The 25,218-nt window shown below is 41.8% G+C and overlaps 1 protein-coding gene across 1 annotated transcript; it reads left to right on the top strand.

The window, feature by feature from the left end:
- Window positions 1–438: 438 nt before the first annotated feature.
- arpin (actin related protein 2/3 complex inhibitor) lies at window positions 439–25,218 on the top strand. The gene is made up of 6 exons (XM_028823883.2): window positions 439–718; window positions 6,001–6,076; window positions 6,219–6,351; window positions 15,266–15,472; window positions 17,727–17,890; window positions 22,682–25,218. The coding sequence occupies exons 1-6, from the start codon at window positions 627–629 to the stop codon at window positions 22,688–22,690; spliced, it is 681 nt and encodes a 226-aa protein (XP_028679716.1). The 5' UTR covers window positions 439–626; the 3' UTR covers window positions 22,691–25,218.

The following is a 25,218-nucleotide window of genomic DNA, read 5'->3' as shown; positions in this document are numbered from 1 at the left end:
TCTCAGTATCGGAAATCTGACAAATAAAATACTTGTATCAGTATCCATTTCAAAAATAGCGGTACCCTTAAAAAATCGCACCCACGGCCCTGAAAGCGCAAGCCTAATTCACAATTGAAAAACAAATGTGCACACATTGGTTAGAGTTTGCTTTCTGGTTGGAACAAAATTGCATATTCCGCGTTAAACCGCTAGCACGGAGGCAGAGTGATCCTTACGGAATTCCGCAGAGGATTCTCCCGACACTGCGTCTTGCCATTGCGACGCAAAAGCAGACGGCAAGTGAAGCCTCCTTCGGATTGGGCTGAGGGCGGAGCTGCGCCGGACGGTCGCATCTACCATCTGCGTGGGACGGGCGGGGGAACTCCGTTCGCAGGGTTAGACAGGAAATTAGGCAGTTTCCGCACATTCCAAGCTGATCACACTGAACATTAGTAAAACATAGTTGAGTAGATAACTCTAACTTAAGGATGCAGAAATTGCGTGTTTGCTACTGCACTCCGAGATTTACGAATTGATCTCGTCTTCCCCGTGTTTTTAAAAGGCCCACCCAGCAGGAAAGGAATCCGGGAAGTGAGGGCTGGGAATAGGAAGAGCGCGCTGAGTGATAAACGGGGATTTCAACGATGAGTCGTATTTATGACAATACAGCCCTTCAAAATAAAGTCGTGAACAACGAGAAACTACAAACGGCGTGGAGCCCTTCCCAGTATCAGAGGTACAGTAAACACTTAAGCACACAAAAATTTTCACCAGCCATACAACTCAAAGGAAAGAAACGGCCGCACAGGAAAGGAGTGGAAAAAAGTAATTGGAGAGTTAAGAAAAAAAGATCAGCGTATGTAACGTTAATGTCCGGCGTAAAAACTTGCAGTTTACTAATTATCATTGTAACATTGCCTTTTTAGGCGACTCCCAAAAAAATTTTCAAAGCCAGTAACATTTTTAGAATTGAGGAAGAACGTAATAATATAACAAAATGATTAAGTAAGGGCATCGCAGTAAAAGCAAGCCAGCAGTACGTTGGAGGACCAAAGCGTTGCGGGACCTTTAGTGGATGTCAGTTTTTTTTTTTTAAAAGATGGGTGTCTCCGGTTTTCATTTGAGTGGTGGAGACCAATGCTCATCGGACATCGTAGTAGAATTTTAATTGTCCAGCATTTTTATTAGCTGTGCGTAGTTCGCAAACTTTCTGTTAAGATCGCTATAAGTAGTGCTGCAGTTAATCCATTTGCACTTTCAGTAAAGCACATTTTTTCTTTTATAAATGCGGCGTTGAGGATCATCTCAAGAAGATGCTTGATTCTTGACATTTTGTTATGCGAAGTGTCAGGATGAATTTGTGATTACATGGTACATATTCAACATAACACTGTCCTTCCAAAGAAAACAAAAAACGTTACATTCACGTCAAAAAGTATTGCGTTCTTTGAAGATTTGAACCCGAATCTGGCAACAGAATTGCTCCATCATTCACATCCAGTTTTTGAGAAATGAGGGTTTAAAAATGGAAACACGTTATTTTAGAGAAAAAAATTATTTTTAAAATTAATTACTTAGACTTTGAAAAATGACGCATATACAGTAATTGTTTTAAATACAATCATTAACTACAAAAGGTACTCGCATGGTAGTTTTTACCCCACTATAATCCTCAGAAGGTGTTTCAGGGTGGAATGACCAACAAATGCCTGCTAACATAGGTTCGCTGCACTTTCCACTCCAATCTTCATCTGAGTGATGTTGTGGAACCTTTCCGTTTTCCGCAGGGACCGCTCCCATTTTTTTTGAGGAAAAAAATTTGAACAAGTGTGTAGAAAATGGATTTTTTAAGACATATTGTACTCAAGTGCTAAGTAGGAAGAAAGAAGACATTTACCTAGGTCCTCGTACTGTTATGCCTTTGTACTCCCAAGTCAATTGTGACGCACACTTTCTCTGTCTCTCTTTTTTATTTTTTAATAAATAAGTACCACCTATTACCTGGGCAAGACAATGGATGGACCACCCAGAACTTGCATGTTTCTGTGAAAACCATTTGAACAAAAACTTTTCTCTCTTATGGACAATAAAAAGGCATTCTTCTAAACTTTTGAATTTAAATTCCTGGCTATTTTTGAAGGATTAACGAGAGAAAAATACTGATTGATTACTAATTACTGTTAAGTAATCTGTTAAAGATAATCTCTTCAGTTATAGCTACTAAAGGTGTAATTTTGCTTGCTTCTCATTGCATCCGTAATGGCTAACAAGGTACAACACCCTACTATATATTTAACCATTAAATATCTATATGTAGTTGTCCCCTCAGAAACAAGTAAGAAAAAGAATGAAATGGATTAAATATGCCAACATACTACCAACATAATCTTAACAATGTAGCATTTGGTAATGTTGTACTAATCTTCTCTATTCTTTAGTAAAAACTAAAAGGTTAAGTTTAGTAGGTGGCCATGAACATAGGATGTGTTATTCCTGTACAAATGAATAGATTCGGCAAATGCTACGATGTCATCCACTAATGAGCCCGGTGTACTACACAATAAGATCAGGTGTAGTTTAAAAATGGTAATGCAAAATAAACACAAAGCATACTATTCAAGAATAAACAGAGAATTATCATACAGTATATATGGATAGTTTCCACAGGCAAACTAAAAATTTTATTTGAAAATGTGAATAAAATCCAAAATTAATCTGCAGCAACCTGGCAGAAGCCGTTTAATTCCACCTCACCTCTGCGTGGCTTAATGCAAACTGATAAGGCAATTAAAAAAAAAAACCTGTGCTAAAATCCCTGTACTTTTTCATCCCTGGCTGTTTATTTCTGTATGTAATTGTTATTATATAATTTTTTATTATTAGAAGTACCAATTACACTTTAATGTTCTGTGGTAGTACAAAATAATTTAGATAGATAGATAGATAGATATTTACCAGTAATTTATTCTATAAATTTATTAACAGTGAGCCTTTTTTCTTAATGCACATGTATTGCTAATAAATCAATATGTAATGGGCATATTAAAGTATTATTATTTTAGTATAACCACGATCTACCATGTTATATAGTTATTTTACCATTAAAACAAAACTGTATTCACTTTAAGAAATATAAAATATACCAAATGGTACACAAGAATGATTAAATCTCAGTAAACTTGCACAATTAAAGGGGATGGTATAAATAGTAATACTACTGTTGTTGATAATGATTATAATAATTCAATCAGTGGTAAGTAATGCCCAAGCTTTAAATGACATATGCAGGTAAAATTCTGTTACAACGAACTGCCAGGGAATGAAAAAAAAATATTTTGTTGTAATGAGATTCTGTATTTGTTGCTGTAGCGCTTTCTTTAACTTGCGTCCAGGCATTTGCAATCATTTCAATAGCTTCTTTCGTGTTAATTTTAATCTTCTCATGTCTACAAGTTATGCTGACAAGAATTTTTCTCAGCATTTCCTTGCGATAATGCACTTTCAGGGTGCGAATGATGCCCAAACCCAATGGCTGAAGCACTGCTGTGCAATTGGATGGGAGGAATTCAATGCAAACATTATCTAAATGCGGAAGCATGTTGTGGGCAGCGCAGTTATCAATCAGATCCCCCCCAACGGGAACAACACGCTGAAGTGCGTCCCGAAGCGTGATTGCCACATCTGTGTAAGATTATTTATGTGTTGCCGGGGCAGGGCAACAGCAGGCTCACAGTGGTGCAGTGAGGCGCCACAGAAGCAAATCCTATAAGATCTGGGTCGCGCTATAAGTCCCTGTCTTACACCCCAAAACACGAGGCTGAGTCTCAGTACTTTAGCAAAACCAGCTTTATTCAGCTTGAAACAGGAACAGCGCAGTTATTTATTGTAGTGGGATCTGCCAATCTCCTATAAACAGACACAGCAATCAGGCAGGGTTGTGACCAGGTTAGTGGCCAAGTAATACGGTTCCCTGCATTTACAATGTTCCTTGCATCACCCATCGAGATCTTTTCTGTTTTCTTCGGTGGCGAGCTGCAGTAGAGCTGTAAGCTTGCTGTTGTCCCAGCAACAGATAGACAGTCTTCCACAGACGCAGTGATCACACTTCGGGACGCTATTCAGCGTGTTGTCCAGTTGGGGGAGGTCCCAAGAGAGTTTAGAAACCTCACATTTTCGTGAATGAGTGCCGCATTAATAGGAATGTTTCTTGAACAAGCATCACTGAACCATATAAAAATGGCTATTCGGCGTCTTCAAATGCAGCAGTTCGCATACGTTTGCAACACAAGATTTTTCTTCTTGTTTTGCTCGGTCTTTCAAGAAAGTTGGCGAAATTCCGAATTCACTGACATCTTTTTTCTTTTTGCCACAATCGAGAGCTGCAAAAATGTAGAGGTTTTTTTTTTTCTAATATGAACTGTTATCGTTTTTTCGTGTCTGCCGTTTCTATAGGAGGGTGACATTGAGTTAAATTCCAATGAATGTTTTTCAAATGTTGACGAGCAATAAGTACAAGGTATCACTGAAAACCACCGAAAACAAAAACAGCGAAATAAAAAACAAACAAAAAAAAAGTACGAGGAAAGTTCGAACAAACAAATTTTTTTTAATTTTTTTTTTTTTACAATGTTTCTGTTTGGGGATTGTTGTGCACAACTGAGCTGCGGCCACAGAACTAACTGCTCTGTGGAAGATTCATTCAGGCATTTCAAGGGCACTTCGTTGTAATGAAAGTATCTGCTGAATGTACTTCATAGTAATAACATTTCTATAGGCTCGCGTCATATGGGGAAACTGTCTAGACCAGGGGTCCCCAACCCCCGGTCCGCGGCCCACTACCGGGCCGCAGCTGTCTGACAGCCGGGCCGCGAGAGAACTGCCGGCAACGGAGACTCACTCAGACTTTTCAGAACGCTTGGCTGGCGGGGCTTTGCAGCGGCGCTGAGAGAGGAGAGAGACCAAGGTGAGCGACTATTACAACAATGTATTTTTATGGTCCTGACAGTTTCCTCATATGACACGAGTCTATAGAAATCGCGTTACTACGAAGTACGTTCAGCAGATACTTTCATTACAACGAAGTGACTTTGAAATGCTTGAATGAATCATCCAAAGAGCAGTTAGTTCTGTGGTCGCTGCTCAGATGTGCACATTTACACAAAGATCCCCAAACAGAAACATTGTAAAAAAAAAAATCTCTTTCTTCGAACTTTCCTTGTAGTTTTTTTTTTTTTTTTTTGCAGTTTTTGTTTTCTGTGGTTTTCTGTGATATCTTTTGCTTATTGCTCGTCAACATTTGAAAAACATCCATTGGAATTTAACTCATTGTCACCCTCCTATAGAAACGGCAGACGCGAGAAAAAGATAGCAGTGTTAATGTTTGTGATGTGCAATCTGTTGGAATGGCAAATGCAAAGCATATGTCTTTGTTATATGCAAAAAAAGAAGAAAAATCTCGGGTTGCAAACGTATGCGAACTGCTTAATAACTTAATAGTAATAGAAATGTAATGTAAATTGTGTACAAAACTGCAAACCCCAAAACCCCACTGGTCCGTGGAAAAATTTGCATCTAATAAAGTGGTCCTTGCTGTCAAAAAGGTTGGGGACCACTGGTCTAGACCATAAAAATACTTCGTTGTAATGAAAATTTCATTATAAAGATATTCATTGTAACGGAATTTTACCTGTAGTTGCATTTATATATAACTCAGTCATTTTCCATGCAACTGGAAATAAAAAGTTATGACAGATCAAAAATGTCATTTAAAAAATGCATTTGGTGCATTGATTCCCTTTTGGTGGGAACACAAGCGGTCTTGTGTCATCCTGCAGTAAGTAGTTTAATTGTTCTTATTTGTATTTAAAAGTGACTTTTTATTTTAGTAAAAACAGTGAATAGAATTCACCTTCATGTATATTTTCCCCTTGATTCTACTGTTCTTATATTTCTGAGATTTTTTAATATTGTAGACCATTCATATCTTTGCTGCTTATAAATTCTACTCTGCTTTCACAGTGGTCCTGGGATCATCTTGGAAGGAGAGCTAATTGATTTGTCTCGTCATTCAATCACAGATATCAGCAATCAGAAGGTAAGACTATCCTGTTAAGTAGACTTACTGAAAAGGTATGATTATTAAAATCAAAAAGACTATGCTAATGCATATAAATGAAATAACAAAAGCTTGTTCTTATTCAGATTGCTGTTTTTGTTCTTGTCTTTTGCTGTGCAAGACTCGCTATTATGTCCTCTACATTAAACCCAGCCGAGTTCATCGGAGAAAGTTTGATGGAAAGGGAAATGAAATTGAGCCCAACTTCAGTGACACCAAAAAAGTCAACACTGGCTTTCTTATGTCATCCTACAGTAAGTAGTTTAACTGTCTTTTTGTTTACGGGGGTGGGCAAAAAAAAAAAAGGAATTTGTTTTAAAAAAAAATGTTATATTTATTTTTACACTTTCAAACTTCAATCACCTTCCAAGTACTCTCTATTTAATGTATTACATTTATCGATACATTTTTTCCACTGCTCAAAACGGTTGTGGAACTCCTCAATTTAGATCCCTTTTAGGGCTTCTGCCACTTCTTGTTTCACCTCTTCCACATCAGCAAAATGTTTCCCTTTGAGTTCTTCTTTCATCCAGGGAAACAAAAAGAAGTCACGCGGGGCGAGATCAGGTGATTAGAGAAGGTGTCAAACTGGGGTCATGCTGCTTTTGGTCAAAAACCGCTGTGCACTCAGTGCGGTGTGGGCAGCTGCATTGTCATGATGGAAGTGAGGAAGAACCAGTCTCCTGTTTGCCACAAATGGAGATGTTTCTTCTGTAAATCCTGACACAGCCTTTTCCAAAACTTCCAGATAAAAGCTTTGGTTGACTGTTTGACTGTCTGTAGCATAATAACCGTTTCCGCTGCATTTTTCCCCTAACAGGAAACAGAATTTCACTGCCACATGTTGTTTGTGTAAATCAGCTGTAAATCAGCAGCACCTCACAACAACGCCAGTTGGCACACTGATGGCACAAGGGTTTCTAGAATATTCACCTAGCAGGGAAAACATGTACTGAAAGGGGCCCACCCTCCAGAAGATAATTCTTTTTTTTTTTTTTTGGGTCCCCATTGGTACTGAATCTCTGAAGATCAACATCTCCCACATGCTTTTTCTTGGTCATTTGTGATTCTTGGTTTTTCATTTGAATTAATCAATTAATTTAATGGTCAGCTCTATCAAGATGAACTATTTATTACCTCTAGTTTAAGTGTTTAATTATGAATTTATCATGAGTATGTTATCTTTTTCTTAATCTTTTCTCACTTCTATATGGGATAGATGGCATGTTATCCTTCTTATTAAAGATTTATTAAGAATGATGCATTTCCTGAACATATAGCTGATCTAAATAGAGATATACATTAAATTCTATTACAGTGTTTTTTGGGATTGACCTGAGTGGTGTTGGAATGAAAAGCAGTTTATCCCTTGGTATTCAGTCAATCAACCAACCATCCATCCATCCATCCATCCATCCATTGTCTCCCGTTTATCCGAGGTCGGGTCGCGGGGGCAGCAGCTTGAGCAGAGATGCCCAGACTTCCCTCTCCCCGGCCACTTCTTCTAGCTCTTCCGGGAGAATCCCAAGGCGTTCCCAGGCCAGTCGAGAGACATAGTCCCTCCAGCGTGTCCTGGGTCTTCCCCGGGGCCTCCTCCCGGTTGGACGTGCCTGGAACACCTCACCAGGGAGGCGTCCAGGAGGCATCCTGATCAGATGCCCGAGCCACCTCATCTGACTCCTCTCGATGCGGAGGAGCAGCGGCTCTACTCTGAGCCCCTCCCGGATGACTGAGCTTCTCACCCTATCTTTAAGGGAAAGCCCAGACACCCTGCGGAGGAAACTCATTTCAGCCGCTTGTATTCGCGATCTCGTTCTTTCGGTCACTACCCATAGCTCATGACCATAGGTGAGGGTAGGAACATAGATCGACTGGTAAATTGAGAGCTTCGCCTTGCGGCTCAGCTCCTTTTTCACCACGACAGACCGATGCAACGCCCGCATTACTGCGGATGCCGCACCGATCCGCCTATCGATCTCACGCTCCATTCTTCCCTCACTCGTGAACAAGACCCCGAGATACTTGAACTCCTCCACTTGGGGCAGGATCTCACTACCAACCCTGAGAGGGCACTCCACCCTTTTCCGGTTGAGGACCATGGTCTCGGATTTGGAGGTGCTGATTCTCATCCCAGCCGCTTCACACTCAGCTGCGAACCGATCCAGAGAGAGCTGAAGATCACGGCCTGATGAAGCAAACAGGACAACATCATCTGCAAAAAGCAGTGACCCAATCCTGAGCCCACCAAACCGGACCCCCTCAACACCCTGGCTGCGCCTAGAAATTCTGTCCATAAAAGTTATGAACAGAATCGGTGACAAAGGGCAGCCCTGGCGGAGTCCAACTCTCACTGGAAACGGGTTCGACTTACTGCCGGCAATGCGGACCAAGCTCTGGCACTGATCGTACAGGGACTGAACAGCCCTTATCAGGGGGGCCGGTACCCCATACTCTCTGAGTACCCCCCACAGGATTCCCCGAGGGACACGGTCGAATGCCTTTTCTAAGTCCACAAAACACATGTAGACTGGTTGGGCAAACTCCCATGCACCCTCTAGGACCCTGCTAAGGGTATAGAGCTGGTCCACTGTTCCGCGACCAGGACGAAAACCACACTGTTCCTCCTGAATCCGAGGCTCGACTATCCGACGGACCCTCCTCTCCAGGACCCCTGAATAGACTTTTCCAGGGAGGCTGAGGAGTGTGATCCCTCTGTAGTTGGAACACACCCTCCGATCCCCCTTCTTAAAGAGGGGGACCACCACCCCGGTCTGCCAATCCAGAGGCACTGTCCCTGATGTCCATGCGATGTTGCAGAGGCGTGTCAGCCAAGACAGTCCTACAACATCCAGAGCCTTGAGGAACTCCGGGCGTATCTCATCCACCCCCGGGGCCCTGCCACCAAGGAGTTTTTTGACAACCTCGGTGACCTCAGTCCCAGAGATGGGGGAGCCCACCTCTGAGTCCCCAGGCTCTGTTTCCTCATTGGAAGGCATGTTAATGGGATTGAGGAGGTCTTCGAAGTATTCCCCCCACCGACCCACAACGTCCCGAGTCGAGGTCAGCAGCGCACCATCCCCACCATATACAGTGTTGACACTGCACTGCTTCCCCTTCCTGAGACGCCGGATGGTGGACCAGAATCTCCTCGAAGCCGTCCGAAAGTCATTCTCCATGGCCTCCCCAAACTCCTCCCACGCCCGAGTTTTTGCCTCAGCAACCACCAAAGCCGCATTCTGCTTGGCCTGCCGGTACCTATCAGCTGCCTCCGGGGTCCCACAGGACAAAAGGGTCCTGTAGGACTCCTTCTTCAGCTTGACGGCATCCTTCACCGCCGGTGTCCACCAGCGGGTTCGGGGATTGCCGCCACGACAGGCACCGACCACCTTACGGCCACAGCTCCGGTCAGCTGCCTCAACAATAGAGGCACGGAACATGGTCCATTCGGACTCGATGTCCCCCACCTCCCTCGGGATGTGGTCGAAGTTCTGCCGGAGGTGGGAGTTGAAGCTACTTCTGACAGGGGGCTCTGCCAGACGTTCCCAGCAGACCCTCACAACACGTTTGGGCCTACCACGCCTGACCGGCATCCTCCCCCACCATCGAAGCCAACTCACTACCAGGTGGTGATCAGTTGACAGCTCCGCCCCTCTCTTCACCCGAGTGTCCAAGACATGTGGCCGCAAGTCCGACGACACGACCACAAAGTCGATCATCGAACTGAGGCCTAGGGTGTCCTGGTGCCAAGTGCACATATGAACACCCCTATGCTTGAACATGGTGTTCGTTATGGACAATCCGTGACGAGCACAGAAGTCCAATAACAAAACACCGCTCGGGTTCAGATCAGGGGGGCCATTCCTCCCAATCACGCCCTTCCAGGTCTCACTGTCATTGCCCACGTGAGCATTGAAGTCTCCCAGCAGAACGAGGGAGTCCCCAGAAGGTATGCCCTCTAGCACCCCCTCCAGGGACTCCAAAAAGGGTGGGTACTCCGAACTGCTGTTCGGTGCATACGCACAAACAGTTAGGACCTGTCCCCCCACCCGAAGGCGAAGGGAGGCTACCCTCTCGTCCACCGGGGTAAACCCCAATGTACAGGCTCCAAGTTGGGGGGCAATAAGTATACCCACACCTGCTCGGCGCCTCTCACCGGGGGCAACTCCAGAGTGGTAGAGAGTCCAGCCCCTCTCAAGGAGATTGGTTCCAGAGTCCAAGCTGTGCGTTGAGGTGAGCCCGACTATATCTAGCCGGAACCTCTCAACTTCGCGCACTAGCTCAGGCTCCTTCCCCTTCAGAGAGGTGACATTCCACGTCCCAAGAGCCAGTTTCTGTAGCCGAGGATCGGACCGCCAAGGTCCCCGCCTTCGGCCACCACCCAACTCACACTGCACCCGACCTCCTTGGCCCCTCCCATAGGTGGTGAGCCCATGGGAAGGGGGACCCACGTTGCCTCTTCGGGCTGTGCCCGGCCGAGCCCCATGGGTGCAGGCCCGGCCACCAGGCGCTCGCCATCGAGCCCCACCTCCAGGCCTGGCTCCAGAGTGGGGCCCCGGTGACCCGCGTCCGGGCAAGGGAAAACGCCGTCCAAAATGGTTTTTCTTCATAGGAGGTTTGTTTAACCGCTGTTTGTCTCATCCCTCACCTAGGACCAGTTTGCCTTGGGTGGCCCTACCAGGGGCATAAAGCCCCGGACAACAGAGCTCCTAGGATCATTGGGACACGCAAACCCCTCCACCACGATAAGGTGACGGTTAAAGGAGGGGAATCTTCATAATAACAAATATCGCAAAACTACATGTCATCATTTATACAAAGTCTGTCCTATTCCTCCCCTGATCCTTTCTGCATTTTGTATCTTATCCTAAAATGTTACTAAAATTTCACCTTAATGCAAGGTCAATATCAGAAGCTCTCTGACTGCCTATATTATTTGTAAAGGTCATTTACATTTATTTGCCTGTATCCAAAGCAACCTACAAAGAAGGACTGCATAATCCAGTAAACATCAGTCTGGGGACTGTTTGGGAAACAAGTGTTACAGAACAAGGGTACAAATTTTATCATCTCTAGTGAAGAGGTCAGAAACAAAATACATGCTAGTTACAATTCCTAAAGTGCAAAAGCTACCAGTTACCAGTTAGACAGAAATTCACCAAATAAAAGAGTCTTCTTAAATATAGTTGTGTAAGGTGTCAGCCGTTCAGATGGACTTGGGCAGCTCTTTCCACCAGCCAGGAACTGCACATAAAAAGATCCTGGACTGAGATTTGATACTACGCAAAGGTGGCATCACCAGACACAGTTCAGTAGCAGACCTGAGTGGTCAAGAAGGAGTAGAGCAGAAGAAGTCTCCTGTTGGGTACTCTGCAGGCAAGCATCAAGGGTTTGAACTTAATATGTAGCATTACAGGATACCAGTGTAGTAATCTAAAGAGAGGAATGACATGTGCCTGGCTCAACTGGTTGAACACCAGACGTGCCGTTACATTTTGAATTATCAGCAGCATTTTGGTGACATGTGACGGTGCTCCTGCCAGCAGAGAGTTGCAGTAGTACAAATATGACAATACCAAAGCCTGGGTTAGGAGATGTGTGGGACTGAGAGACCATAGGAACATGGACCCTGAAGAACAGCTGGTCATCAAATATGTGGCCATGTTACATGACTTGTGAATTTTTCAGTGGTGGCCTTCATTTTGTATAATCTTAGCAAAAAGGCCAGTTGTAAAACATTAGACATTTACAAGTAAAATGTGAAGCAGTGGGATATCAAACAGCAATATAACAATGTAAAGACTCACTGTTAGGGCTTAATAAAGGTGTATTAATACTAGGAGAGTACATATGTTTTAAGATTTGGACTTAAAAAAAGCTAAAGACTTTTGCAATTGCAGAGAGTTAGGCCGGAGTTATACTTCACCTGACGCGACGCATGCTGTAGTGGACACTCCTGCTACGCAAGCGTTGAAATGTTTATACTTGCGCGCGTACTTTACATAAATCTGGAAGAATCCGCCAGGTGGCAGTGTAAGATATTATCACGGTGAGAACATGGGGGTATTTTTCGTACGTCGCTTAAACCTTCCGAGATCAGGTGCCTCATCTTGAATGAGTTAATGCCAGTGAAACTCATCCAGATAAGTCGGTTTTTCAAACGCAGATGTGTATTAGATTAGTGTAGCTGGATCTAATCATACGAGATGAATGTGCGCGCCCGCGCTGAGTGAAAAGCCCATATATATTGAGTCTAGAAAACATGATCAGCAAGTCTTTGATAGGCTGTAACAAAATGACGAAAGAACGGGCGCATTTTTTTTTCACACACGCGGCGCAAGACCTTTTATTCGAAGGACACGAAGAATTTCAAGATTTAATATACACAAGCGGTAACACTGCAAAAGCAGCCCAGACCAGAAAAGACGGCTGGCAAAAAGTGGCCGAAAAAATTAAACGCTAAGTAGCGTACATTGTACTTAGTGAATGCAGCGTTTCATTTCCTATGTGTCAGATTAATTATTATTTAATATGTCATAATTCCAGATCAAACGTGAGCACAAGGAGAACATGGGAACAGGTTAAAGTGAAGTACAAGAATATACTTCAAACTGGTAAATATTGGTATATAACTATTTAAAGAATTGTTGACATAAAGAATCATATATAATATAAAAAACATTACTTTTAAAGCTAATAAGGAGGCAGACAAGCAAAAAACAGGTGGAGGTCCACGCGGTCCAGACCTAACCCCTGCAGAAGAGTTGGCTCTCCAGCAAAATGCCCATCGCCCTGTTTCTGAGGGCATTCCAGGGGGAAGCTCCTCCTCAGAACCAGTGGCAGGAAGTAGTGGTCACTTCATTTCAGGTAAAGGATGGTCATTGCATATTTGTCCTCCATGTGTGCTATAGGTATGTTCCATATAGCCCTCTTTTTTGTTGGGTCAGTTGCAGGGAATATCATATCCCTTGAACCTGTGTCTGACCAACGAGATATTAACGAAGGTCAAATATTTGATGAAGATACTGTGTCTGATTATTCATCAGGAGGAGAGGTACATTTTCCAAATAATGTTTGATCAAACTCCACTCTGATCAGTTCCATGTGCCCCAATCACATTTGGAAATCCTGGTAATGAGAATGTTAGGCTGATTGTGGGATTCTTCGTGGAACTGTGGGTGTTTTTACCTGTGTGTTACCTACCTGCAATGGCATGAAATGCCTCTTTTATTGTCTGCACACGCAGGTGTCCAGGAAACACAATGAAAACCTGAAGGAAATGTTTCAGAGCCAAACAAACTTTACGAATTGCCTGGCAAACTGCACTTTTCGATAGATGTTCCGCATCGCCTACAGTATATAAAAAAGTGCTGCTTGCAAGAAACCTCAAAGCAATGCATACTGTCTGTGTGGTTGTGAGAGCCCGACTTCGCCAAGTTTGACTTCGAATATACGGAGCTAATAAATCTTTGAGGTACAATATTCCCCCTCGGCTAAAGCGGTATCTTTCGTACAGAATTTCCTCCGGGGGCAATAAAGGATCTTGCCGATCGTGCAAAACCCTCTTTATATGAAATTCTCTTCGTATAATTTGCGCACCAATATCAATTGGTCGCTCATTCATGAACGGCGAAGCCCTGACTGGATGACTTCCACACCGTCACTGATCACGTGTGTAAACTAATCCTTGTTTACGTAGAACAAACCTGCTCCGAGCAGGTTTGAGGATTAGGATGTGTTGCTATGACAGCACTTCCAGCAAGAGTTTCGAAAAACCGACAGATCCAGGATCAGGCCAAATCGTCAACAATTACATCCGGCTAAGCGAGTAATCCACGTACGAATAATACCCCCCACGTTCGGCTTCTCTTTGTTGTGAATTGCCTAGAACACCCATCAAATTCCGATGATACCTTACCGCAATATATCTGAAAAGGATGTTTATTGATTAAATCCAGGGATGTGTCCATTCCGGCAAGCATTGGGCACGAGTGAGAAACAATCCCTGGAAGATGCCTCGGCTCATCGCAAGGTGAATACAAGCACACACATACACTAGCGTCATTTTAGCGGCACCAAATCTGCATATCTTTGGAAGGAAACTGGAGCACACTGAGGAAACCCAGCAGGAAAACGTGTAAACTCTAGGCAGGGAATATCAGCAACGTGACTCCCTGCAAGACAGCAGCGCTAAAGCTCCACCACTGTGTCACCCCATGTGTGTAATTATTAACAGTATTCATTATTTAAACTAAATTAGCGATTTATCTGTAAAATGTAATATACACACTTTAATGCTTTTCATCATGAAAGTGATATCAAGTATATTGGAATATCATACATTTAATGTGCTCAGTGTGGCGCTCTATTGGTGGCGATTCGCTGCTGTCAGGAGCAGAGGAAGCCCTAGAAAAAAAGATAGCACAAGAAGACGGTATGTGAGAATTTTAAAACGTATCGTGTCCTTACGATCGGGAATATGCGATGCTTGAATATAAAAGCACCACGAATACATTTATATGTCGGCATTTTGCTTCACCACATCGAACCATTTATCAAATATCGAAGCGCGCACACCGATCTCATAGGACCCGCAAAGCGGCTTTCTGTCACATGTAGATAGTAAACAGGGACTCTGACGTCACATTCCAACTTTTAGCACACTGCGCCCCCCGACTTTTTGTTGGTACTGCAACTCGCGCACGCGTCACGTTGATTTCTGAGGACCTGCTCAGAGGACGCATCAAATGAACGCTCAGAACGCGTGGCGGCCATGATGCGGGTGCTTACGCGTTCTTAGCGTGAAGTATAAATGAGCCCTTAGTGTTCCACAGTTTGGGAGTATCTGTACTAAGTGACTGGGCTCCAACAGTAGACATATTTATGTGGAGAACATAGAAAAGACCAGGCCTGGAGGAGTGAGCTGGTATACAAGACTGAGGAAGAGCAGAAAGATAAGAAGGGGCAAGGCAGGTAAGTGCTTTGAATGCAAGTGTGAGGAGTTTATATTGAATAAAAACCCATTGTAGATAGCCAGTGTAACTGGAAACGAACAGAGCATTGTGAACATGGCAGAATTTTAACTGTTGTGTAGTTCCCCTGACCAAAATAAGCTTGGAATATATTTTTTAATAGCCTTGTATTTGAATTTGTGCTATTTGTCTTTATCAGAGGTTGAGGCTAAAGGTGAGACTGACAAACTCTCTGTTGAAGAACTAAAAGCATCAGTTGAAAAGGGTGATCTGGTGAAAATTACCGGAAAACACACACCTACCCAGACAATAGCATTCTGGATTTCAGAGGAAGAAATGTTGAAGACAGAGCTTGAAGAAGGGCAACATGTCCGTTTAAAAACAAAAGGAGATGGACCTTTCATATGTAAGTTTCTGGCTTATTTCTCGTAGGCTATTAACTTGACAAATAATTAGTCAAATAGATATAATATCTAAGTCATGCTACATAAACTCAGCTTGTGTTTTGAATTCTTATTTTAGTAATCATTTTATTTAAATTATTAGTTAAATACGATATTTAACGATATTTCTGCATCCTTTTGTAGTGACAACATTACAATGAGGCATTTTATTACTGATAATGAGCTTGATATCATTTTATTGTTTGCAAGCATAATTGTTTTTTTCTATAATTACTAATATACTGTGTATATATATATATATATATATATATATATATATATATATATATACAGTGGAACCTCGGGTCACAAACGTCTCGGACCACGTACAAATCGGGTTATGACCAAAAAGTTTGCCAAAGTTTTGCATCTGTTCACGACCACACACTCGGGTGACGAACAAGCCAGTTTCCCTTCCGGTTTGTATGCGCCGATGATTTCCGCATGTGTTCAGTCCCTCCCTGTGCATTCCCTGTGCAGCGAATGCACGAGAGAGAGAGAGAGAGAGAGAGAGTGTGTGTGTGTGCGTGCGCGCGCGCGCGCATGCGAGAGAGAGAGTGAGCGAGCGAGAGAGCCCAAGCAGAAGAAATAAGTAAAAATTTTGTTTACTATTACGCTGTGCATTCTATGGTATAATTAACTATTTTTGTGCTTAAAAATCTTTAAAAATATATATATTTACATACAGCTTGTATGGTCAGGAACGGATTAATTGTATTTACATACAATCCTATGGGGGAAATTACTTCAGGTCACGACCAAATCGGGTTGCGACCAGAGTTTTGGAGCGAATTACGGTCGTGACCCGAGGTTCCACTGTATGTATGTATGTATTTTATATATATATATATATATATATATATATATATATATATAATATTTTTTTTTTTTTTTTTTTTTTAATTTGTGTATATATATATATATATATATATATATATATATATATATATATATATATATAGTAACTCATGTTTCAATGCTTTCTCCCTGCCATTGATTGAGACTTTTTTTTTTTGGTAGATTTCATATGTTAGATGTGATTTGTTAAACTACAATACATTCTTCACTGAATCCATCCTTATGTGTTATGTCCCAAGTCTTGAGCAGAATGAGCTAGACCCGTTTTATTTGAATATTCATCATCATCATCATTGGTGCTACAGCCCCGTTTGGGTCCTGACCTTCTCCAGTCTATTTTTTGCATGCCTTCCTATTTGTAGATTCCCTTTGCTAGTGTTTTGAACCCACTTGTCTAGCGTCTTCGCTCACTCCATTCCTCCATCATAACTTTGGTCTTGCTCTTCCTCTTGTCTGTGTCAACTGGCTCTTCAAGATCTTTTTAGGGTGGAAGTCATCATTTGCTCCCATATAGTGTCCTGGCAAACTTAGCCTGCCTATTTTTATTAGGCACACCACATCATTTCCTTGAATGATGTTTGCAAATTTTGCTTACGTCTCATGACTGTATATATGGCACCTCATCCCAAGAAAAAATTAACAGCCATTATAAATAATGCTTCCTATCCTCAATGCTACACACTACACATAAGGCCACTGTGACTGTTTTTGGGTTTTTTTCTTGGTGCAAACCAGAAGTACATTTCCTCAATGTTAAGAATTTTGTATATTCTGTTTCAGAAAGGGAGTTTTTTTTTGTAATGTCTTTGAGCTTCAGTAATGCCTAAATTTCTCCTTAGGGACCAATTAACTGTAACATACCATACCATACCATACCATAGTCTTCTGTGAGGTGAGAACAGAAAGCAAACATCTGCTTAAATGCACTGATTAATGTGAGATGATCGACTGGAATTTGAACACAGAACCTGGGGAGGACCAGTTTGTACTTGGATAAAAGTACTGAGTAGTAACTTTGTTAGTTGATTTTCAAGATTTGGTATTTTGTTACCAAGGATGTTTCATCATTTTTTTCTGTTTTGCTTTTTAAAATGTACTAATGTTTGGAAAATGTTTTCTGTAAGTGTGATATTAGATCTATGAATGATCAGGACAAGAGACCAAATTAGGATCTGTCTTAAGTGTATAATTCTTACTTCATGGTCTTAGAAACATTGCTGTATCTGTATCTAGAGATGGAAGAATGAGGTGTTCTGAGTTTCCTGAAGCATCTGGTTTTCAATCTTTAGTTGTTACTACTTTTTGCTTTTTTCTGATTTGTTGGAACAAAGCTAACAAGGATCCATATTAATGTTTCAGTTTCTTTTGTCAAGCTGGACTCTGGCGCAGTCACTAAATGTAACTTTGCTGGAGATGAAAAGGCTGGAGCTTCATGGACTGATAAGATAATGGCCAACAAGTCCAGTAGTGCAGGTGGAACCGAACCTTTAGGACATGGGGATGGTGCAGATGAAGATGAATGGGTAAGAAACTCGGGGTAATGAGTGAGCTAAGTGAAGTGGTCAGTGAAATGATGCTTATTGTGTCCAGATTATCGGTTGTATGAAAGAAGTTCTAGGTCTATCATAAGTATTGTTCACCTCTCACAATGTGTCTTTTATTTGGTTTTATTATTTATTTTTCTTTTCTTTCTGCTTTTAGCTCACTAATATTTGGTGCTCTGTAATAGTGGTGTAGACACAATGCCATCTTCTATTGATTTTCTTGCATCAATGAATGCTAGTATCACCATTACTGTTCCACTTCTCAAATAGTGACACCTTTATACTTTAAGCACTTTCACTTAAGGACTAGACTTGCACAGTATATTTTGGTTTTGTGCTATATGTGGAACAGTTAAAATGCACTCATGCGGGAGAGATCTAGTTAAAATAGTGCAGAAGAATCAATTAGAGATTAAACTTTAGAATGCAGCAGTATGCTGGCGCACTAGTAAATTTAGCATATCCATTTAATACATCTAACATTGTGGGCAAGTTTCTGCTGTCCATGGGTATATTTCTATGGGTGATCAAGCTTTCCTGTCACATCTCTAGAGATGTGTGTGTTAATTGTCAGTGTAAACTGGCCTAGTGTGAGAGTGGACATGCTGACACACCCGTCGTTCCTACCTTTTATCCAGTTCTATTTAGATTGGCGTCATCCCACTACCACACTGAAATGAGAAAATTTGAGAACATCATGTTATGATACTCAAGAATGCAAGTGAGAATAACCAGGAATTTCAGCTTGATTTGGAAGAGAGCGTAATGGAACTTCAGAAAGTCAGAGTGTCAAAGTAAAGAAAATAGTTGGGGATTTACCAAATGCTACTTAGCTAGTCCTTCGTACAGTGAAAAGTTCAACTTTTGGCTGAAGAATCTTCATATGAAGCACATAATAATGGGTAATCTAGGATACTGGAATTAAAGGATAAGTTTGGTATTTTTTTAAGGCATAGTTATTTCCTCACAATCATAGAATGCATTCATTTAACACCTTAAATTCTTTTCTAATGTGAAGACATTTTATATATTTTAAAAATACCTAGCCTGTTACAGTACTGCATTTTTAAATGGAAACCATGGAGCAGGGGTCCAACTGTGAAAACAAAGGCCTTAAAACGTACCAAATGTGTGCACTTTAAATCAGCATACATTTCAATACAAACAAAAAAACATGCTTGTGACACCAAAAGTAAACTGGAAGTAATACATTTTATTACAGATTTTTTTTTTCTTAAGGTAAGGGTGTGTTCCCTGTTGATCTGTCTGCTTGCCATAGCTGTTGTGGATGAAGTTTAAACACTTTCCACATGTGCACTCCCAGTTTGCCAAATGCCTGTAGCTTAAGGCTGCATAATATCCTACTTTTCTCTCATTAATTCTGTTTCTTTAATAGTTGTAACAAATAGTATTCCAAGTGTCTAATATGGTGGCAGATCTGTCAGTAATGCGCTAAAATCTGCTGCGATTCAAAATGTGAGTCAGTACCAACAGCACAGGCGTACACCAGTCATATTAGTTTCTTATGCCATGCGTAGTCAAATCCTATCTTGTATTGGCAATGCTGGCACATGTACTAAATTTCCTACATATACTGTGGTTTAACCATGGATGCACACTCAAATCATTTTTTGTAATTGGTGCCTACTTTTCACCCATTTCATTTTGTGTTATTATTTTATATGCCCTCTGGAGCGAGACTGGCAACGTGGTGCAGTGTACTCATAAAAGCTTCATTGTACAGATAATAGTACATCTGAACTGAGATGACGTTGCGTTGCTTTTTGTATAAAAACCTTACATTTTTTAAAGAGCCAAGGCTACCTAAATGCCAATACCTGTTCACAGTGCCAATCCACACACTGCATTATGCAGTTTCTGTGACTTTTTGTGAGCTTTCATGATAAAAAGGTAGTTTATGTGATAGAGCAAACTATGATGAAACAGACTGAAGTTCCACAAGCCAATTATAGAAGTTTATAGTGCATGTCAAGGATGTGGTAATAAAAACACTGACATTTTTGAGTCATGTTTGAGTAAATAAATGTAATTAGTACATTTCACTTCTTCCTCATGGTAGACTTACTCAGACCTATAATATGATAGATATTGTGACAGATTAAGGTCTCCGTGACCCCTTGAACCTTCAGACCACACGTCAGACACCAGGTCCAAAGATGACTATTTATTATAATAATGAAGTGCACAAAGCACCACCTCTCCACAAATCTCATAAATCAATAATCAAAAATCCAATAATCACAATCTTCCACTCCTAGACGCTTAGCCACCCTGCCTCCCAACTCAGCTCGACGTCTGGGATTTCCCATAGTCCTTTTATAGTCCTTGACCTGGAAGTGTTTCGCCCTCTCAGTTTACGTGATTAGGAACACTTTCAGGTCATATAAAAACTCCACTTCATCCCGGAAGCACGTCGTTCCATTCAGTCATGTGTTCATGACGCACTTCCGGGTTATAGGGCACGTAGCCCTCTATGAGCCTCCCTCCAGCAGCTCCTAGTGGTCCCCATGGTATCTAGCAAGGCTGTTTATAAAAACTACAATGTCCATATGGCCCTGCTGGAATTTGGGGCACTTCCATGTTGTTGGGAGAGCTCCATCTAGCGGCTTGGAGGTGAGGACCGGAATATTTGGCCGGCCATCCCTCACAATATATATAGTTCTAAGTTGTGATTCATAGAAATTTTAAATCTGCTTTTAGTTATTCTTATCACACATAGTGTCTACAAAACGGGGAAAGTATTTCACATCTAGCCATCAGCAGTCAATGACTTCACACATCTGGCCATTCTCAGACAATAATATCAAGAATGTCACTTGGAAATTACTTTATGAAGTGAATCCATGCTTCTGGGGCTGAAGTGCATAGCCTTTTAAAATGGCTGACTCTCACAAAAAATATTTTGATTTTTGCTTTTTTTTTTCATTTGCTAAACAACATGGATATGTGTGCAATCCTAAGTCGGGGATCAATGCTTGGTGACACTCTTGGTTTGAACAGTTGGGTGTAATTAGTAAGTTGTAAGGCTTTTGTTTTCACATTTCAACCCCTGCCCCATGACTTACATTTTAAAATGCTATGGAGTTTTCAAAATTTATGTTAAAGGCTTTACTTTAGAACACAATTTCATGTGGCAAATGAATGTATACAGTGACTGTGAACAAATAGATCTAGCTTGAAAAATCCTGAACTTAACCTTGAACTGCTTTGTGAGATGAGCAGCAGAGTTTGGAACATAAAGGAGTGTGGTCAATCCGGTTACAAAACATTTTTGTGAAAAGTTTATGAACATTTTTGGAATTTTCAGGCTTCATGTATGAATGGTTACTAAAATGTGATCTGATTTTCTTGCAACTCATAAAAATAAACAAAGACTGTTGGAGTCTGATTAAACAAGCAGCACAAATGAAAATGTTGGTCTTTCTACTGTATATCATGTTGCTTAAATATTCATGGCCAGTGCCCAAGTTAATACAGGCAGTCCCCGGGTTACGTACGAGATAGGGACTGTAGGTTTGTACTTATGTTGAATTTGTATGTAAGTCGGAACAGGTACATTATTTTAATAAATGCTATTGTTGACCGACTGTAACCAAGTCCTCTGACAATGAATGATGGAGTTTCACTTCTCTCTGACCTTTTTATTATTTCTACTTTATTTTCAATGGTGATGGTTTTTCTCTTCTTTACTGTATCACCAGCACTTGCATCATTTGTGTTTCAGAGACATTCTTGAAGGGTGAAGACAAAAGGTTTAATTGAGCTCTTCTGCACAGCACTGTACACGTTATCACAGCAGGAAGGCACCAGTCATCAACACGTCTGATGTACTGACAAGACACAACTTCCTGCTATGTGCGTAACAGTACAAGCAGGCTTGCTATTGAGAATGAATGGGGGCGGCGAGGGGCGGTTCATCACCAGCCCACCTCACAGTCACCTCCACTACAGTATGCTGCTTGCAGTGTCCGCTCACCAAGAACGAACACGGTGCGGCCAAAGGTGTGTAGTGAATCGCCCAACCCCAATTCAACAGGCAGCCATCCGAGGCAAACTACAGTGCTACCCCCGCCGCCCCATTCAGCCACAACCGGGTCACCGCTTGCAGCATTACCAGCCGTGTGTGCTGGGCAGGCAGTGAAAAGCCCCTCCTCCACTCCTTCCAGCCTGTGTCCAGTCAGGAGCAGTAGCTGTGGCGGCGTAGTGGGCGGGCAGCGAACCATCGTCCTGCACACGAGTGATAGCTGTGGCCCTGGTGACTATGGACCACGGGTCACCGCTTGCCGCCGGGAGCCACCCGAGAGACACTACACTGCGCGAGCAGCGAAATCGCCCCCCTCCAGCCACTGCTTGCAGCATCCCCAGGCCGAAGATGACGGAGTGGCAGTTACTGAGGCGCATGCGTCGCGGCTGCGTCCTCGTAAGTTGTAGGTCAGGTGTCCCTAACCTGGGGACTACCTGTACTGAATCCAAAGAATTAGAAATGACAAAACTAAAACCATTTTGATGTAGGAACAGTTCAGGGCTGCAGATAGCTTTTTACAGGCTTGGCTATGACATTTTTCCCTACTGTTAAATGTCGCTATGTCACCCATAGGACCGAAGACTGACATGTCTACCCAATCGTAAACGCAATTCTGTAACGTTCAGGCATGTACTATGCAACTCGCTCTATAAACTATGTCATCATATTGATACATTTATGCTGGTAGATTGACTAAATTCTGTTCATTTCTATTTATCTTTTAGGAGGACTGATGCCATAATTTTCTTACTTGGAAGCAGCTTCATCTATTTTTAACCGAAATAAACCAAATTCTGTATTTTTTTTTCCTTTTGGTTCTCTCTGTAATTCATCACAGACTTTTGTTTTGCACAGAACAAATAATCCTATTACAGTGCAGTGTGAAGGCAGCGGTGGTGTCAGGCCCAAAATGGTTTTAAAAAAATGTACGATTCTGAGTGTTAAAGTATTGTGACTAATATAAATATTGTTTCTTTTGAATTGAATTCCTTGAAAATGTTAATATTTTTGATGTATTTTTTAGCAAATACATTTCATGTTTCCCAACAGTTTTATATGAAATTGTATTTTTTAATTTTAAATATTTGTACATGGGTGGCGCAGTGGGTAGCGCTGCTGCCTCGCAGTTGGGAGACCTGGGGACCTGGGTTTGCTTCCCGGGTCCTCCCTGTGTGGAGTTTGCATGTTCTCCCCGTGTCTGCGTGGGTTTCCTCCGGGCGCTCCGGTTTCCTCCCACAGTCCAAAGACATGCAGGTTAGGTGGATTGGCGATTCTAAATTGGCCCTAGTGTGTGCTTGGTGTGTGGGTTTGTTTGTGTGTGTCCTGCGGTGGGTTGGCACCCTGCCCAGGATTGTTTCCTGCCTTGTGCCCTGTGTTGGCTGGGATTGGCTCCAGCAGACCCCCGTGACCCTGTGTTCGGATTCAGCGGGTTGGAAAATGGATGGATATTTGTACATGTAAAAATGTCAGATTTGAAGTGAATGCCAATGGTGGGACGTTATTTAATGTGGACTGATTTTGCTTTAAGGCCACTAAGTTTCTTAGTATGTTCCCTACTTTTTAGGAATTTTGATCAATAGTGTTGCATTATAATGATTTAGAAAAGCCATGTATTGGTAATTCATGTGAAGAAGAGCCATTTTCTCAGGCTGAGACCATACATGCTGGGGTTGTCATTTTGCACTTTGCTAATTAATGAATTAGCTGGACCAGAATATCTAGCATTACAATAAGGCTGGTCTGCAGGGTGTTTTTTTCTTTGACTTTTTATAGATAAAACAAATACATTTGCTTGGCGATCTTTACCATTACAGTTACAATTTTTTTAACAAAAGTTTTGATATTTTTATTTTTGTGTTTATGTATGTCTTGCATAAATAAGAAAAATATGACAAATTTGTAACTTTTGTAATGCCCTTAGCTATAGGTCCAAAAACATCTTCTGAGTTGCAGGAGTTGAGAAGATCAGCTCACATCTTCTGCTTTTAGGTGAGCCTGTGGACCCTGAGACTAAACAGATCATCAGGTTCAAAGCTACAGTTAGTGAAGCAGCTTTAGGAATCTGTAACCTGATGATGAGAAAACTCTACAGCTCCACTGTGAGGGGGAAGCTGGGAAATGAAAGAAAATAGCTTTCTAAACATTCATTGCTAGGTGGTCCCCTCATTCTGCTGTGACATGATGTCAAAGTGAATGTTCAGCACGTGGAGGATATGTAAAATGTTGTGGGGAGCATTTTTCTGACAGGTTGTTTGACACCTTAAAATGAGAAATCCAGAACTTATCTGGGAGATAATGAGATTCCCAATAGTGTAAAGGAATGAACACAGCCCTGGTGTAAATAAACAATATCATTCTGCATTCCACTTCATTCACGGTGTGTCTTCTGAGGGTACTATTGTAGCTTTTCAGTTTGTGAATTGCAAAAACCTGATTGAGACACTGGAAGGATTAAAGGGCCACGGAGTAACATCCTTTACCTTTTTGCAGACAAATGTCCCTGTGGTCTCATGCAACTGTAAGCTCAAGTAATTAACCATAACCTACCTTAATTTAAGAGCAAGCTGGCATATTACAGTTTTCCACCAGAAAAGAGACACAGTGCCCAGAAGGTTATGATACTACCAAGAGCATGGTAGATGATCCATGAAAGGTGGCATGGTATACACCTTCGCACATTCTAGGATGCTATGGCCATTTATAGGCAGCCAAGATATTCAATTAGTATTCAATATGTCACTGTGGTCTGTGTTTCCAATAAGCTTTACAGTCCTGTAACCTGCTCAGGAAGTGCAATGCTTCCACATACCATTTCTATTTATCATATGTTACGTGGTCTGTTTAACCTTTTCATTATACATTCCATCGGTTATTTTATTTATTGCACTGTTGCAAACTATTTCTTGGGATCTGCCAGGAAAAACACTGATGTGGTGCTTTGTTCCCAGAGATCTTCTAGCATGTTGGTGGTGTTACTTAAAAACTGATTGGTTTATTGTGTTATATTAAATTTGAGAAAAAGTGTAACCATACCCTGGCATTTGAAACCCCACAACAGCTGCTGACCTGTTCAACACTGTGGCTTTTGAGCTGCAGCACTCCATAACCACCCACCTCCAAACATCTACAGGCAGCAATAGCAGCTTGACAAACTGAGCGAACTACTGCGTTCATCTCTGTCAAATTTTGTGCAGGTCTTCAGCAGTTACAAGTGTAGATCTGTGTGCTGAAAATGCTTTAATACAAGCCAAGTATAAAATGA

The sequence above is a fragment of the Erpetoichthys calabaricus genome, chromosome 17 (genome assembly GCF_900747795.2).
Source record: "Erpetoichthys calabaricus chromosome 17, fErpCal1.3, whole genome shotgun sequence".
NCBI classification, from domain to species: domain Eukaryota; kingdom Metazoa; phylum Chordata; class Cladistia; order Polypteriformes; family Polypteridae; genus Erpetoichthys; species Erpetoichthys calabaricus.
Note: the sequence above shows the minus strand (reverse complement) of the source record. Positions and strands in the feature narration are given on the sequence as shown.

What these genes read in the sequence shown, in the direction of transcription:
- arpin (XM_028823883.2), top strand. Translation starts at nt 627, where the DNA reads ATGAGTCGTATTTATGACAATACAGCCCTTCAAAATAAAGTCGTGAAC. An exon ending in CTTTCTTATGTCATCCTACA is followed by an intron (nt 6,352 to 15,265) that starts GTAAGTAGTTTA and finishes TGTCTTTATCAG; the next exon opens with AGGTTGAGGCTAAAGGTGAG. An exon ending in AGGAGATGGACCTTTCATAT is followed by an intron (nt 15,473 to 17,726) that starts GTAAGTTTCTGG and finishes TTAATGTTTCAG; the next exon opens with TTTCTTTTGTCAAGCTGGAC.